At 39.5% G+C, this 15,150-nt stretch overlaps 1 protein-coding gene across 1 annotated transcript in view; it reads right to left on the bottom strand.

Annotated features, from left to right (window-relative positions):
- Positions 1 to 2,943: 2,943 nt before the first annotated feature.
- Positions 2,944 to 15,150, bottom strand: part of MLF1 (myeloid leukemia factor 1) — a 28,287-nt gene continuing 16,080 nt past the window's right edge. Inside the window, exons 3-7 of the mRNA XM_049774480.1 lie at positions 13,029 to 13,112; positions 10,842 to 10,970; positions 9,011 to 9,170; positions 4,983 to 5,121; positions 2,944 to 3,243 (exon numbers count right to left, since the gene is read on the bottom strand). Coding sequence (XP_049630437.1) covers positions 3,138 to 3,243; positions 4,983 to 5,121; positions 9,011 to 9,170; positions 10,842 to 10,970; positions 13,029 to 13,112 — 618 coding nt within the window. The 3' untranslated portion in view covers positions 2,944 to 3,137. The remainder of the gene's footprint in view (positions 3,244 to 4,982; positions 5,122 to 9,010; positions 9,171 to 10,841; positions 10,971 to 13,028; positions 13,113 to 15,150) is intronic.

Raw genomic sequence — 15,150 nt, forward strand, 5'->3', positions numbered from 1 at the left:
AGACCCCCTTCCATGAAAGCATGAATCACCTCCACAGGCCTACCCTGATGCCATCACTTGGACATGCTCAGGCGCCCCTGACAGTGAAGATCAGACACCACCACCATCACAGTGGCTTGCTGGAGTCAAGAAAACTCCTGAGCAGCAGAGCAGCTTGAACTCACAACTCGCCCTAACTGTTAGATTGGTCAAAATTGTCTTAAGCATCAACTCTGATAAAGATAAAAAAAAAAGGTATCACATGAGCAAATGCCACTGCATTTAATTTCTTTATCACATTTTTCAGTTAGTGTCACTAAGAAATAATTGTGGCATAGAAGAAATACATACATACATATATATATATATAAAAGTCACTTAGTAATGGATTTTCATGGTTAAAATATGGGGAATCTATAAATTTTCTATTTGCCATACTATATAGAAGTTAAACTGTTTAGGTATATTACTTGTTAAAGTGTTCTCATATTAATATAATGATTAAAGTTACCATCATTTTAAATATTAGGCCAAAGGATAATTACAATATCTAGAGCTTTTGCTCTATTCAAATAAATTTATATAAAAGTATTATTTAAAATTCATGACTTATATGGCAATTTGCCAGTAAGTTACAATCTGTTATGAGTATGCTAAAGGTTGCATAAGAGTAAAGTGCTGGCATCTTTCACACATGCTCTACTACTTTCAATTACAAACTGAAAATTTATAAATTTATAGTGAGGGCTGGGAAGGAGCTCAGCAGTGGAGGTGAAAACCCTGGCAACACACACACATATACATGCATGAACACACACATGCATGCGCACATAAACATAATAAAATACACACATGACTAAAGTCACAAAATATGACTAATAAAATGAATGTCATGATGTAAGAAATTGAGATCATAAATATAAAATTCTACTTCCAATGTAAAGCATTGGATCTACGTAGAAAAATAAAAGATAGTGGATTTCCTATTCTTTCACTCCTCAATACATAGTAAACATTGAAGACATAACATTTTACAATTTTTAAAAACCTCAAATTTGGGCCCAGAGAGATAGCACAGCGGCGTTTGCCTTGCAAGCAGCCGATCCAGGACCAAAGGTGGTTGGTTCGAATCCCGGTGTCCCATATGGTCCCCCATGCCTGCCAGGAGCTATTTCTGAGCAGACAGCCAGGAGTAACCCCTGAGCACTGCCGGGTGTGGCCCAAAAACCAAAAAAAAAAAAAACAAAAAAACTCAAATTTCTCTTCTATGAGAATAATAATGCACGGTAGAACAATGCTAGAGCTGAATTTATAAGTGGTTTGATTAAAAAAGGAACTGAATTAAGCACCCTGCACAGACACACACACATCACTTGTTTAAGAAATCTTGAGATCTATCATTCAGGTTCATTGAATATGAAATGCAGGGCCCGGAGAGATAGCACAGCGGCGTTTGCCTTGCAAGCAGCCGATTCAGGACCTAAGGTGGTTGGTTCGAATCCCGGTGTCCCATATGGTCCTCCGTGCCTGCCAGGAGCTATTTCTGAGCAGACAGCCAGGAGTAACTCCAGAGCACCGCCAGAAAAAAAAAAGAATATGAAATACATTTTTCTGAATGTCATAAAAGGCTGAGTAGAGTTTCTGTGTGGACTCTACCACCTTAGAGAACTTACTTGCAGACATCTTTGGGAAATGTGGAAATGTGCCCACAAGTGGTCTCTCTGGCAAGTGTCAGATGTGGAAAATGTATTAGAAAACCAAAAGCAACACATTGTACAAGGATAACAACAAATTAAATCTCCTTAGATTTCTAGGATGAATTCCTAGGAATATATCCTATGTTCATTGCAGCACTGTTCACAGTAGCAGTATCTGAAAAACAACCCAAGTGTCTGAGAACAGATGAGTGGATAAAGAAACTGTGGTAAATCTACATATGTCCTGGAATAATACATAGTTGTTTGTGGGTTATTAAGTTCATTTAATTTGTGGGGTATTAAAATAAGAAAGATAGTATGATCCAGAGACAACAGAGACAAGGGATAGGAGGACCAGTTCATGGTAGGAGGCTTGTCACAAATAATGGAGGAGTGCAGATAGGGCAGAGAAGGGACCACTAAAACAATGTCAGTTGGAAATGATCATTTTGGAAAAGAAATGATGCTGAAAAGAGATAAAGTGATATGTATGGTACCCCTTCATAAACAGTGTAAACAACTGTGTTTAAGAGGGAAAACAAGAGACAGAGACAGAGAGAAAATGTGTGCCCCAAAGGAAGGCAGGGGGTAGGTTGGGAGGGACACGGGGGACATTTGTGGTGGGAAATGTGCACTGGGAAGGGTGTTGTATATTGTATGATTGAAACTCAATCATGAACAACTTTGTATTTGTGGGAAAAAACCCAGATGTATAATGAACAACCTGGTAATAACCATAGTGTTTAAATAAAGTTTAAACATACATAAAAAACCCTTAGTATAAATTAGCAAATGATGATTTTTTTGAAGGGGCACAACTGGCAGTACTCAGGACTTACACCTGACTTTCTGCTCAGGGATCACTCTTGGCCAGTTTTTGGGGTATTACATGTGGTGTCAGGGATCAAGCCCAGATTGCATGCAAGCAAGGCAAGCACACTGCATGCTGTACTATTTTTCTACCCCCCCCCCGCCTTATATTTTAACATAAAGCATTCAGCTGGCCATACATATGACATGGTAGAAAGTCTGAGGTAAATTATTGTTGACCTTTTATTAATATCACTCTGTATTAGCAAAAAGTGAACTATTTTTTTAACAGTTTACATTTGTACAGCTAATAAAAAACACAGAATCAGTTCAAAGTTTAATCTAAACATATGAATGAATGACTACAGAATCAACAGAGAAGTAATTGGGAAAGCAAAACCAGCACTTCAGCTTTAAAAATTAGTATATTTAAAGATGAGTTTTATAGAATGCTTAACAATTTACTTCCATAGTTGAAAACCAAAGTTTATTTCTGAAGTAAGGGTAATCTAAACTAGCACTTTCAAAAACATTTAGGAACAGAACAAAGTTGTTAAGCACAGATAACTGATTTATCAACTAAAACTTGGTCTTAGGATTTTCCAGCACCATTACTCTCTGTTAAATCAACCCAAACTAAGGCGAGGTTACTTATTTCTTGTTGATCTTCACAGTTGACCCTTGGACATTGAGTCTGTCAGCAGCAATACCCGCTATTCTTCCCCTTTCACTGTTGAGATTTGGATGAAGCTTCTCCCTGGGAAATGTACACATGAACATTAATTTCATTTTTTCAAAATATCAGTGATTTACAATTCAGTATAATAAATGTGGTTAAACCTCAGCAGTTTATAAAGTCTAATATGAGAAATTTCTAAATAACCTTGAAAAACATCAGACAGATGATATTACTTAACCCTGAAAAGTGTCACCTGTCTTTCTCAAGAAACTACTTAGTGCTAGTCACAATGTTATAGAGATTAAATAGAAAATTCACAACTTTTAGTTTGTTGAGCCTGCCACATTCTAAAAGCCAATCAACAGAAGCAGGAATTAATGGCTGAGCTCTTGGATAGCACCAATGTTCCGTTTATTAGAGAAATTCATCCCCTAAAGTTCTGTTGGTGCCAGGTAGATGAAGGCAGAGTCTCTGAAAGTCATATAACGAATTAGTTGCTTTCTCTAAATGGGTCCAGCTTCAAGTCAATCTGAGCACTGTTAAGCTCTAAATCAATAAACTTTTCTAAGTGTAACTTTATTGGAAAGAAATTTGTGTTTTCAAGCATTTCCTCTATAGAAAATGTAGAGTAGTGAATTTCTAAGTGACACTTAAAGAAAAGGCACTCACACATGATATTCTGCACAAGGCTTCTGGTTTTCTTGCTAAATACTGAGCAGTGGCTAGTTTTGAAAGTTCCTTCTGCCAACAATAGCCGGAAGTCTATGATCTACTCTATTATAATTTTTATAGCCTAGGATAATTCCTGTTCTATTACTCTACATCCAAGAACAGATTCCAATTCTATTAATCTATGGCTGAGAACAGATTCCTGCTCTATCTCTCCAACATCTGAGAACAGATTCCAGTTCAATTACTCTTAGCCTTGAACAGACTTCTGCTGTTCTCTGGTATGATTGATTAGAAACTGTTTTCATCCAGAGAAAAAAAATTACAGTTCTAGAATATGAATATTTGTAAAAATTGTCTATATTTAGAAACTAAACTTAGTTTTAGCACTCATTTTTCAGATATTTCAGAAGTTCATTCTAAAATGGGCTAGTATTTTTGCAAAATTTTTTCCAAATCTGACTAAATATTATACAATGTTAAATTTTTACTGCTTTAGGAAGTTTAACAAAATCTTTTAAATACTACCATTCCCTCTCTCCTATCGAGTCTACAGGTACCAGCATCTTTACCTGGTATGAAATGTGTGATCCTACCAAATTAAATAATAATTAATATTAAACATATCGATATTAAATTATAATCCAGACTAAAATCGGTCTCACAAGCCTTCCTACATTTTAGTGTATCACTTTTCCCAAGGAAAATACTGAACCTTATGCATCTGAAATTTGCAAGTCAATAATCATGCAATTTAAAGAGTTACTGGTTTTTTTTGTTTCTTTGTTTTTTATTTTTGGGCCACACCCGGCGGTGCTCAGGGGTTACTCCTGGCTGTCTGCTCAGAAATAGCTCCTGGCAGGCACGGAGGACCATATGGGACACCGGGATTCGAACCAACCACCTTTGGTCCTGGATCGGCTGCTTGCAAGGCAAACGCCGCTGTGCTATCTCTCCGGGCCCAGAGTTACTGGTTTTTACATACAAATCTACATTTGTGTAGATTTGTGTAGAATTGTGTAGTCTTACATAAAATTATAATACCCTTCTCAAAAGATGTTGATTTAAACAAGTTGGATGTTAACCCAAATTTCCAGCTAGGTAAAATAGCTTTACTTCTTTTACAAACTTGTAGAAATAATGATTACCGTCTTTTGAGTTCTCGGGATCCTGAGTTATCATGACAAACACTTCGCACCCGGCCATTTTCAACATTGCGGCACTGTCCCACTGGTCTGTACTTTAACACTTCACTCTGCCACTCATTGTCAAATGCAAGAGCATCACCTAGATTAAGTAGCATAGAGGACAGGGATCAAGGCTCCAACCAATCAGTAACTGTCTTGCTGCTCACACAAGTCATTTTACTTGATGTTTCCATTAGCCTAAACTCAGGGTGTAGGCAGAAAAGTTTAAATATAAAAGATCTTTTTGTTGTTGTAAGGGGTTTTGGGCCACAACCTGTGAAACTCAGGTATTACTCCTAGTATTTCACTCAGGAATTACTTGGGCAGTGCTGGAGGCGCCATATGTGTTGCCAGGGATCGAAAATCCATGCAAGGCAAGTGCTCTACCTGCTGTCCTATTGTTCCCTAAAATATCACAAATCTTTGACTTGTGATATTTCCTTGTGTTTTTGTTTCTGTCCTATTTCTATTGATAATTATTCCATTATTGATGCTCTGATGTTTTGGGCACCTGCCTTTAGTCTGATCAGTCTATTCAGTGAATCCTTTGATCCAGTTACACTGATTGGTTGTTTTAAGCTGTATCATCACTGTTGCATTAGATATTAATAAGGTGTTAATGGTGTGGAGTGGATGGATGGTGAGGCCTTTCTTGGCCCAGCCCAGTGCCTGCAGTCCTTTCAGTCCCGCAGGTCTGTGGGTTCAGGATAACAGTGAGAAAATGATCCACAGGCAGTCAGATGAAGCTTCAGGAGACATCAGCTTTATTACAAGGCCCTAACCGCCATGTGCATATTCCTCACAGGGCCTTTAAAATAAGTAGCCTCTCTGCACCCTCTGCCTCCATCTTGTGTCTCCTCTCTACCTGCTGCGTCTTCCTTGCTGAGTCTGTCCCTCACCCCTCCCCTTAGGCTACTCTTTTTTTTTTTTTTTTTTTGGTTTTTGGGCCACAGCCGGTGATGCTCAGGGATTACTCCTGGCTATGCGCTCAGAAGTCGCTCCTGGCTTGGGGACCATATGGGACACCGGGGGATCGAACCTCGGTCCGTCCTAGGCTAGTGCTGGCAAGGCAGGCACCTTACCTCTTGCGCCACCGCCCGGCCCCCTTAGGCTACTCTTAATTATCAACCACAGACTGGGTCTCCCTTTCCAGATGAGAAAAGCAGGAAGTTGGGTGAGGGGTAACACATCACATCATAACCATGCCATTTCTCTAAACTGGACACTTGCTGTTCTCAACATTTTCCTACTGGACTTGGCTGATGAAACTCATGAGGACACAGGTCTTCAGGCTGAAAACTCTGGGATGTCTTTGGGAGGAAGGGGATGGGCCCAGCAGCTGGACTCATACTCTTCAGCTGCCACCATACAAATGGTTCACCTTCACCATTTCAATACTGCAGAGAGACCAAACCAATAAAAACTCCAAGTAGACTGGTTTTAAGGGGTCTTCTCAGAATGGGGACAGGCAGGCAGCCTAGTGTTAGAAGCCTCTCACCCCTATACTGCCAGATGTTCGAGCAACCACAATCACAGCTCAGAGCCTACAGTTGCCATGTAAATGGCTTAGTTTTACAGTTTCACCACTAATCTCAGAAGAGATGTCAAGTCAGTGAAAGTCACAGGTACAGTGTTATCCAGGTTGAAAACTCTGAGGCCCCCTCAAGAGGGACGTGGGCCAAGAATTGTCCCAGTTCTGCAGATTCTGGTACTCCTGGAGTGTGTTGTGGCCACATACAGAGCTGCATAACACGTCCAAATTCCACAAAATAAAAGTCCTGTAGGAGCACAGCAAATGAGATGGGAATGTAGATAGAAGCCAACTAAGCTCAAAAAAGCAAAACACGGGCTGGAGCAATAGCCTTGCATTAGGCTGACCCAGGACGGACCTGATTTCTATCCCCCGCATCCCATATGGTCCCCTGAGCCTGCCAGGAGCAATTTCTGAGTGCACAGCCAGGAGTAACCCTTAAGCGTCACTGGGTATGACCAAAAAAACAAAAACAAAACAAAAAAGCAAAAACAATAATACAGAGGGCTTAACTAGCAACAAACAGCTTAATAAACCCTTAGACAATGACTTTAATGACCCCATTGTGAGATATAACAATTCTCACACTTTCTTTTGCTGAACCATTTTTTTTTTATAATTTCACTAATTATTTTGTTTTAACAAGCAATATAAAATAAACTATTTTGTGCCTGCTATGTGGGCAGGCTGGGAGAGTGGATGGGAAACTGAGGATGGTGAAGGGAAGGTCACAGTGGTAGTGGGATTGGTGTTGAATATTAAATGCCTGAAACAATTGTAGTATGAACAACTTTGTAAACCATGGTGCTTAAATAAAATTAAAAAAATTATTTTGATCAAATTCCAAACTTAAGATGATACAATCATTTAAAGCTTGACTATGATATAAAACAGTATTAGTCAATATACTTTTTGCTAGAGGTAGCCCAATATATAGAGAGCACATTCTGCATGGAGGAGGCCCAGATTTAGTCCTTGGCACTGCATGATCCTCCTAGAGCCACCAGGAGTGGCCTATAAGCACAAATCTAGGAGTAACCCCTAATACCAGCAGGTATAGCCTCCAATCCAAAAAAAAAAAAACAAAAACACCTGAAAATAGAAAATAAATATAATTGTAAAACTATGACAAGACAATTCAGGATACTGGAAGACTGAAATTAACTGAAGATGGACAAGAAACCTAGAAAACAGACTTAACTTCAATGTAATTCAGCTAAAATATTACTGAATATAAAGTATTGTTAAATATAGATAATCATAAGGGGCTGTTTTCAGCTATAATGGTAAATTGACATGAATATAATATGAACTAATGAACTGTAGTGACAGTCAAATATTCACTTTGAAAAAGTATTTGGTGATGAATACACAAAACTAAATACAATAAACCATGAATAGTTATTCTGAGTTAGGACATAATTAACTGAAATTTGCTGCTTTAGGGCTAGGAAGATAAAGGGAGCTTGAGATCATGTTTGCTCCCCAGCCGTGGGTACCCTCCCCCTGCTCAGGGCTATCCACTGTGGCCTTGGTGAGTCTGCCTGATTCCTACTTGGAAGACACTCTCCATTTTTTCCATCTTTTCAAATGAACTTCTTTGAAAATCTGGAAAATATTTAAAAATTCACTTTGCTTACTAACCATCTTAATAAAACCCAATTAGAGATATTCTGTTTTCAGGGCCAGAGAGATAGCACAGTGGTAGGACATTTGCCTTGTAAGTAGCCAACCCAGGACCAAAGGTGATTCGAATCCCGGCATCCCATATGGTCCCCCATGCCTGCAGTAGCGATTTCTGAGCACAGAGCCAGGAGTAACTCCTGAGCACCGCCAGGTATGGTTCCCCCCAAAAAAGAAATATTCTATTCTCCAACTACAAAAATTAAATGATGGCCATAATTATAAAATATCACTATAAAGCTTGATTATGAAATGATGAAAACATAATTTCATCTATTTGATAAAGTAACCTATTCTTTACATTCATAAACTTTAAAACTTAAATTTATTTATTTATTTATTTATTTATTTTGGTTTTTGGGCCACACCCTGTAATGCTCAGGGGTTACTCCTGGCTATGTGCTCAGAAGTTGCTCCTGGCTTGGGGGACCATATGGGACACCGGGGGATCGAACCGCGGTCCGTCCAAGGCTAGCGCAGGCAAGGCAGGCACCTTACCTTTAGCGCCACCGCCCGGCCCAAAACTTAAATTTATTAATAATTTGGACCACACCTGGTGGGACTCAGGACTCTCTCCTAATTCTATACTTGGACATCTCTCTTAGCAGGGCTCGGAGTACCACAAGAGGAATTGGGGGATTGAACCCCAGTTCAACTGTGTGCAAAGCAAGTGAATTACTGGCTATACTATCTCTTGAGCCAAAATCAAAACTTTTAGTGAGAAACTATACATCATGTTTTCCAAGTTTGGATGCCATTTCCTGGGGTGACTCACTCTCATTCATATTGATGAACTCTTGGTTGACCTCTTCATCTCCAGTCTTGCTGTTCTTTGATTTCTTAATAACATGAGCACGGTCACGGAGATGATGACCAACAGACATCTTCTCCAATCCACTGTCAGAATCTCTTAATGCTTTCCGAGTTTCCTTGATCTATAAAAAATGTTTATACCACTTAATTTTTATTTAGGCATATATGCAAAGACATAGAATAAATACAATTCTATTAGTCTCCAGGCCTATTTACCTTTATAAGTAAGACCATACATCTCTAGATCTCAACGTAATTCAGCCATCACCAAACTGCAGTAAAGCAGCACAGAAAAGTTCTGAGTTTTCTGCTTAAAAGTTAAAATATATAGGACAAATAAAACCAATAAAATTTATCTTTTTCTCTTTGCGGCCCCGGGTTCCTCCCAGGGCTACGCCTGTCTGAGCATTGCTTGAAAAAAAAAAAAGAAAAATTTATCTTTTTCCCAAAAAAAGATAACAATTTCAAAGACCAGTGCCTTTCATCCTGTCCTTAACTATGTACAGGTGCTGGGAAAGTGGCTCAAGCACAGAGCACACCCCGCAGGTTAAAGTGCAGTATTCAATCTTCAGCACCTCTGGGTGTGGCGCTGGATACCACCATGGAATAAACAGGAATTCCTTGGTCCACTTCTATATATAAGGATCAGTCATGTTGATGGGATTGGATCTCATAGTAGTTCCTTAACTATTCTAAGGCTTATTTGAATATTTATGACATCCCAAGGCTATTAGCAAGCTTTTCTGTGGATAACTATAATTATACTGTTTACATTTGGGTGGATGGAGTAGAGTGAAGGATTGCCAGGAATTAATCCAGAATCTCAGACAGGTGAAATGAACTCTTCTGCTGAGCCATATCCTGATCCCCTTAAAATGCCACTTCTGGGGCCAGGAGACAGAACAGTAGTTAGAGCATATGCCTAGCACATACTTGAGCATCTCTGGGTGCAGGCCTAGAGCCCCCTTGCACCGAAGGGCTGGCACACAGGGTCAGAACATCTCTGCATCCTCAGTCTCTGACATAGAACCACCACCATTGGCTGAGATTAGTCAGTAGGGCTCTGGGACCTTATGCCCCACTTGGGAACTCCTAAGCATCATCATCATTATGAATTATTTTAAGTATGAGTAGCAATAAGGAAGCAAAGAAATGGGATATATCATAGTTGAGCCAACCATTGTTCTCACTGCGGGACTGTAATGTTTAGGTAAAACCAAAAGAGCCCTTTCTTGGGTCTTTGCAAAGGTAAGTGGAAAATGAGAGACAAGTAAAATAGCTGCCAGTAAAAACCAGGTGGAAAAACAGTACCCTATTCTTACTCTAGGCAGTAGCTTAAGGAGGGTAAAGAAACCAGAACTGCACACATGGACTCAAGGAATCTCAAGAGTACAGTACATCTTGAAGTGAAAATCAGTCAGAAGGAAAGGGAAGACTTCACTTGTGTGTACAATTATATTGAGCTGAAACTGATGGAGAAACAAAGCAAAACAAAAAGACATCTGACACATTATTTAAGAACAAGTGAGGAGAAATAAAAAAGAGTTCTGGGAACAAACAAAAGCAGGCTCATTTTCACAGAAAAAGTTTCCATACTGTCAACATAGTGACGGTAGCAGATATCAACAGATAACTAAGTACATGGTCAGCTCGATGTTTTCACAGGGATAGATGTCTTCCATGTCACCCCCAGGACCAAATCAGACTTTAATGCAAATATAATTAAATTTGATATAGGTGATTTATCATTCTATGATTTCCTAAAGTCCCACAGGTGCTTAGAAAACACTTACTCCTCCTGGAGCCCTTCGGGTTTGAGTCGAGGCCTGAAAGACCTTTGGTGGTTCATTTCCGACTTTGGAATAAGTCATAACAGAGGAAGAGCTAAAAGAATGTCCATCTGGGTCCATTGAGAGCTTGCCCTGGAAGTAAATGTAAACTGTAAATCCAGAGAATGCAGGAAAGAATGAAGGATTGTTAGCAGAAGTCGCAGTAAGGGCACTAATCTATCAGTGTAGCTTATTCAAGTGGTACCCCAGAGGGCTCTTCACCTACTCTCATTTTTGTGTCAATTCCCACTCTTCCAATAAGAGACAGACTTAGATATCTTTAAGTCATTGATTTCAAGCACACATGCCTTATACTATAATAAAGATATTCTGCCCAGGAGTCTCTGCTACTGTTAGTCAATGTGCCCCAGTGTGCAATGTTACTGTATGTCCAACAAGCAGCTTTATGCAGCCTGCACGTTTCAGACTGCTATGATTGCCTTGGACAGAAAGGCCTGGCTTCGGACATGCTGAATGATCCTTAGATTCCAAACTAGATGACAATAAACAAGATGTGGACCATCTTGAAGAATTGAGTTATTGTCATACTGTTAATATACTGTTAATATGAGTGTAGAAGAGTGAAAGTATTATCACTAATTAACAAGTAGCTAGAATGTATATGAATCTACCCTAATCTGATCTCATCTAAACTAAACATCTTGAAATTTCTCTCTCTCTCTCTTTTTTTTTTTTTTTTTTTGGTTTTTGGGCCACACCCAGCCATGCTCAGGGGTTACTCCTGGCTGTCTGCTCAGAAATAACTCCTGGCAGGCACAGGGGACCACATGGGACACCGGGATTCGAACCAACCACCTTTGGTCCTGGATCGGCTGCTTGCAAGGCAAACGCCACTGTGCTATCTCTCCGGGCCCCGAAATTTCTATTCTTTCTTAAACACTAAAACAGTTTCTTAGATGCTATACTTAACTGCATGATTTTCTGCTTTTCTTGTTGACTGTACAATATTCCATTGTATATAAATGCACAAATTTTAGGGCCATATCCAACAGCTCATAGCTGTTACTCTTAGTTTTGCGCTCAGATATCATGCCTGGCAGGTTTGGGGACCATATGGGATGCCAGGGATTGAATCTGGGTTGGCCACGTGCAAGGCAAGCGCTCTACCCAATGTGCTATAGCTCCAGCCTCAGACCCAATTTCTTTATCCATCCCTTTGTTGTTTGGTATTTGTTTCCATATCCTGGATATTGTACTTAGCACTGCAACGATCTTTTCAGATTAGTGATTTTGTATTTCGGATCAATGCCAGAAAGTGGAATCACTGGATCATATTGGAGCTTTATTAGCTTTTTTGAGAAACTTCCATATTGTTTTCCATAGAGGCTGAACCACACAATATTCCTTCTAGCAGCGAATGATAGTTTCTGTTTTGCCACATCCATACCAACACTGACTGCATCCAGTCTTTTGATATGTACCATTCTCATAGTAAGATGTTTTGATTGTGTTTCCCTGATAAGTGACAATAAACTCTTTCTTGTATGCTTATTGATCATCAGTTTTGTGCAGTGGTAATATTGCAGCCTATAAATTTATAAATTCTATTAAGAAGGTTATAAATAATAAACACACCTCAATATATATACATATATATAAAATGCTTATTTGTAATGGTGACCTCCAGCTGAATGAAAATGTTAATTTTTTTTTAATTTTGAAAGTATTACTTTCCCAACTTGAATATTGTGAAGTCATTTTGGTGGGTTGTGAACAGAATTTCTTTATTTTTTGGGTCACACCGGCAGCGTTCAGGGATTTCCTGGCTCTACGCTCAGAAATCGCTCCTGGCAGGCTCGGGGGACCATATGAGATGCTGGGATTTGAACCACCGACCTTTTGCATGCAAGGCAAATGCCTTATCTCCATGCTCTCTCTCCAGCCCCGTGAATAGAATTTTTAAAATGTGAAATAAGTAGAAAATATCAGTATACGATAAATAGCATAATCATTGTTTCATGAAACTTCAGTCTCAATTATATCCATAAAGAACACAGTATTTTGTTTTTCTAGTCATGATGTTAACAGATTCTTTCAATTACTATGAACCAGGGTTTAAAAAGTTCAAAAACAATCTTATAAAGCATTATTACTTAAGAACAATGCTTTCATCATTATTTTAGTACTTACAAAGTTTCTATGCAGATCTTGTATACTCCTTCCCACATCTGCCATCATTCGGTCCATGGCCTGGAAAGGGTTGGCATCTGCACGCTACAAATCATCAGGAAGTGTGTTATTAAACTTACTGCAACATTAAAGAAGTGATTATCTTTCCCAAAACATCTCCATTAGAACTGTGGGATAACCTAGTACATTATCCATGAGTAACAGCATTGCAAAAAAATTTTTGAGCGGGGCCAGAGAGATAGCACAGCAATGTTTGCCTTGCAAGCAGCTAACCCAGGACCTAAGATGGTTGGTTCAAATCCCGGCATCCCATAAGTTCCCCCATGTCTGCCAGGAGCTATTTCTGAGCAGACAGTCAGGAGTAACCCCTGAGCGCCGCTGGGTGTGGCCCAAAACCAAAATCAAAACAAAACAAAATTTTGAGCAGTATTCAGTAAATAATGTTGCAAACAGATGTGCTATTAACAGGACTTTCTGTTCCAATGGTAGAGCACAGGCAGGGTACATATAAGACAATTCTGAAGGGCCATTGTATTTGGGGGAATGGTGAATTAATATTGACATTCACTTAAAAGTCCCAGGTACAGATTTCTTTCTGGGAATGTTAGTCCTAGATGGCACCACCTTCCCACTTAACAGTTCATCTACCAGAGGTCCTCAAACTTTTTAAACAGGGGGCCAGTTCACTGTCCATCAGACTGTTGGAGGGCCAGATTATAGTAAAAACAAAAATTATAAACAAATTTCTATGCACATTGCATATATCTTATTTAGAAGTGAAGAAAAAAATGGGAATAAATACAATATGTGTCCCGTGGGCCGTAGTTTGAAGACCCCTGCATCGTAACCCTAACCCTAACCTTCACCAATGAGCTAGGTAACCAGCTGTAAATCCCTAGCAACACCTGCTGCTTCACTTTGCTCTTTCATACAATGGAGAAAGTATCTTCCAATTCATGAACCACCCTCTTGTGCTTCAAATTTTTTCTCTAGTTTCCTATTTCTCTCAGCCATCACAGAATCAAATAAGGCTTTATGCTGAAGGAGGTTTTGGCCTACAGTTTTCATAGATGATTTGATCATCTACCTAAATAACTCAAGCCTTTTCTTTTGTCTTTGTACTTTTGGGTCCATACCTGGTGGTGCTCAGGAACCTCTCTATTCCTGGCTGTGACCGTGGGTCACTCATGGCGATGCAGGGAACCATGTGTAATGTCAGGATGGAACTGGGGTCACTCACTACCTTAGCTTTCAGTTTAAGGCTATAGTATGTTAGTCCAGTTTCTTTCTCACTAAGCTTAATCATTTCTAGCTTTTGATAGAAAGTTAGGATGTACAACTCTCATTTCACTCAAAAAAATCAGAAGGTATTATTGGTTATTCACTGATTTCATTTTAAAATCTGTTCCTCAGAGAATAAGGAAGTTTAAGGAGTTAAGAGGAAGAGAAATGAACAAACCCACAGAACATTTATGAACTACATCATCTTTTTTTTGGGGGGTCACCCGGTGACGCTCAGGGGTTACTCCTGGCTATGCGCTCAGAAGTTGCTCCTGGCTTGGGGGACCATATGGGACACTGGGGGATTGAATCGTGGTATTTCCTAAGCTAGCTACCTTACCTCTAGCACCACCGTGCTGGCCCCTGAACTACATCATCTTATTGAGCATATAAAGACTTATGACAATCTAGATCAATAACAATAGTGCCACTGAAGATTACCAGTGACCATAATACAAAAATAGACAATTAAGGCATTATGGTTCAAAGTTGATATTTCAGCTTTTCTGGAGGATCTTTTGTTCAGCCAACCTGGAATTCAATAATTTTCAAAGCCCTGTTTGTGTCTCTCCCTTATAAGGGGTTTTCATTGCCAATATCAATGAGAAATGGATAGAAAGACAAAATTTCTTGCTAAAACCTACATTTAGGGAGCCGGAGAGATAGCATGGAAGTAAGGTATTTGCCTTTCATGCAGAAGGTCATTGGTTCGAATCCCAGCATCCCATATGGTCCCCTGAGCCTGCCAGGAGTGATTTCCTTTTTGTTTGTTTGTTTGTTTTTTGGTTTTTGGGCCACACCCTGCAGTGCTCAGGGGTTACTCTTGGCTGTCTGCTCAGAA

Source organism: Suncus etruscus, chromosome 6 (genome assembly GCF_024139225.1).
Source record: "Suncus etruscus isolate mSunEtr1 chromosome 6, mSunEtr1.pri.cur, whole genome shotgun sequence".
In the NCBI taxonomy this organism is placed as follows: domain Eukaryota; kingdom Metazoa; phylum Chordata; class Mammalia; order Eulipotyphla; family Soricidae; genus Suncus; species Suncus etruscus.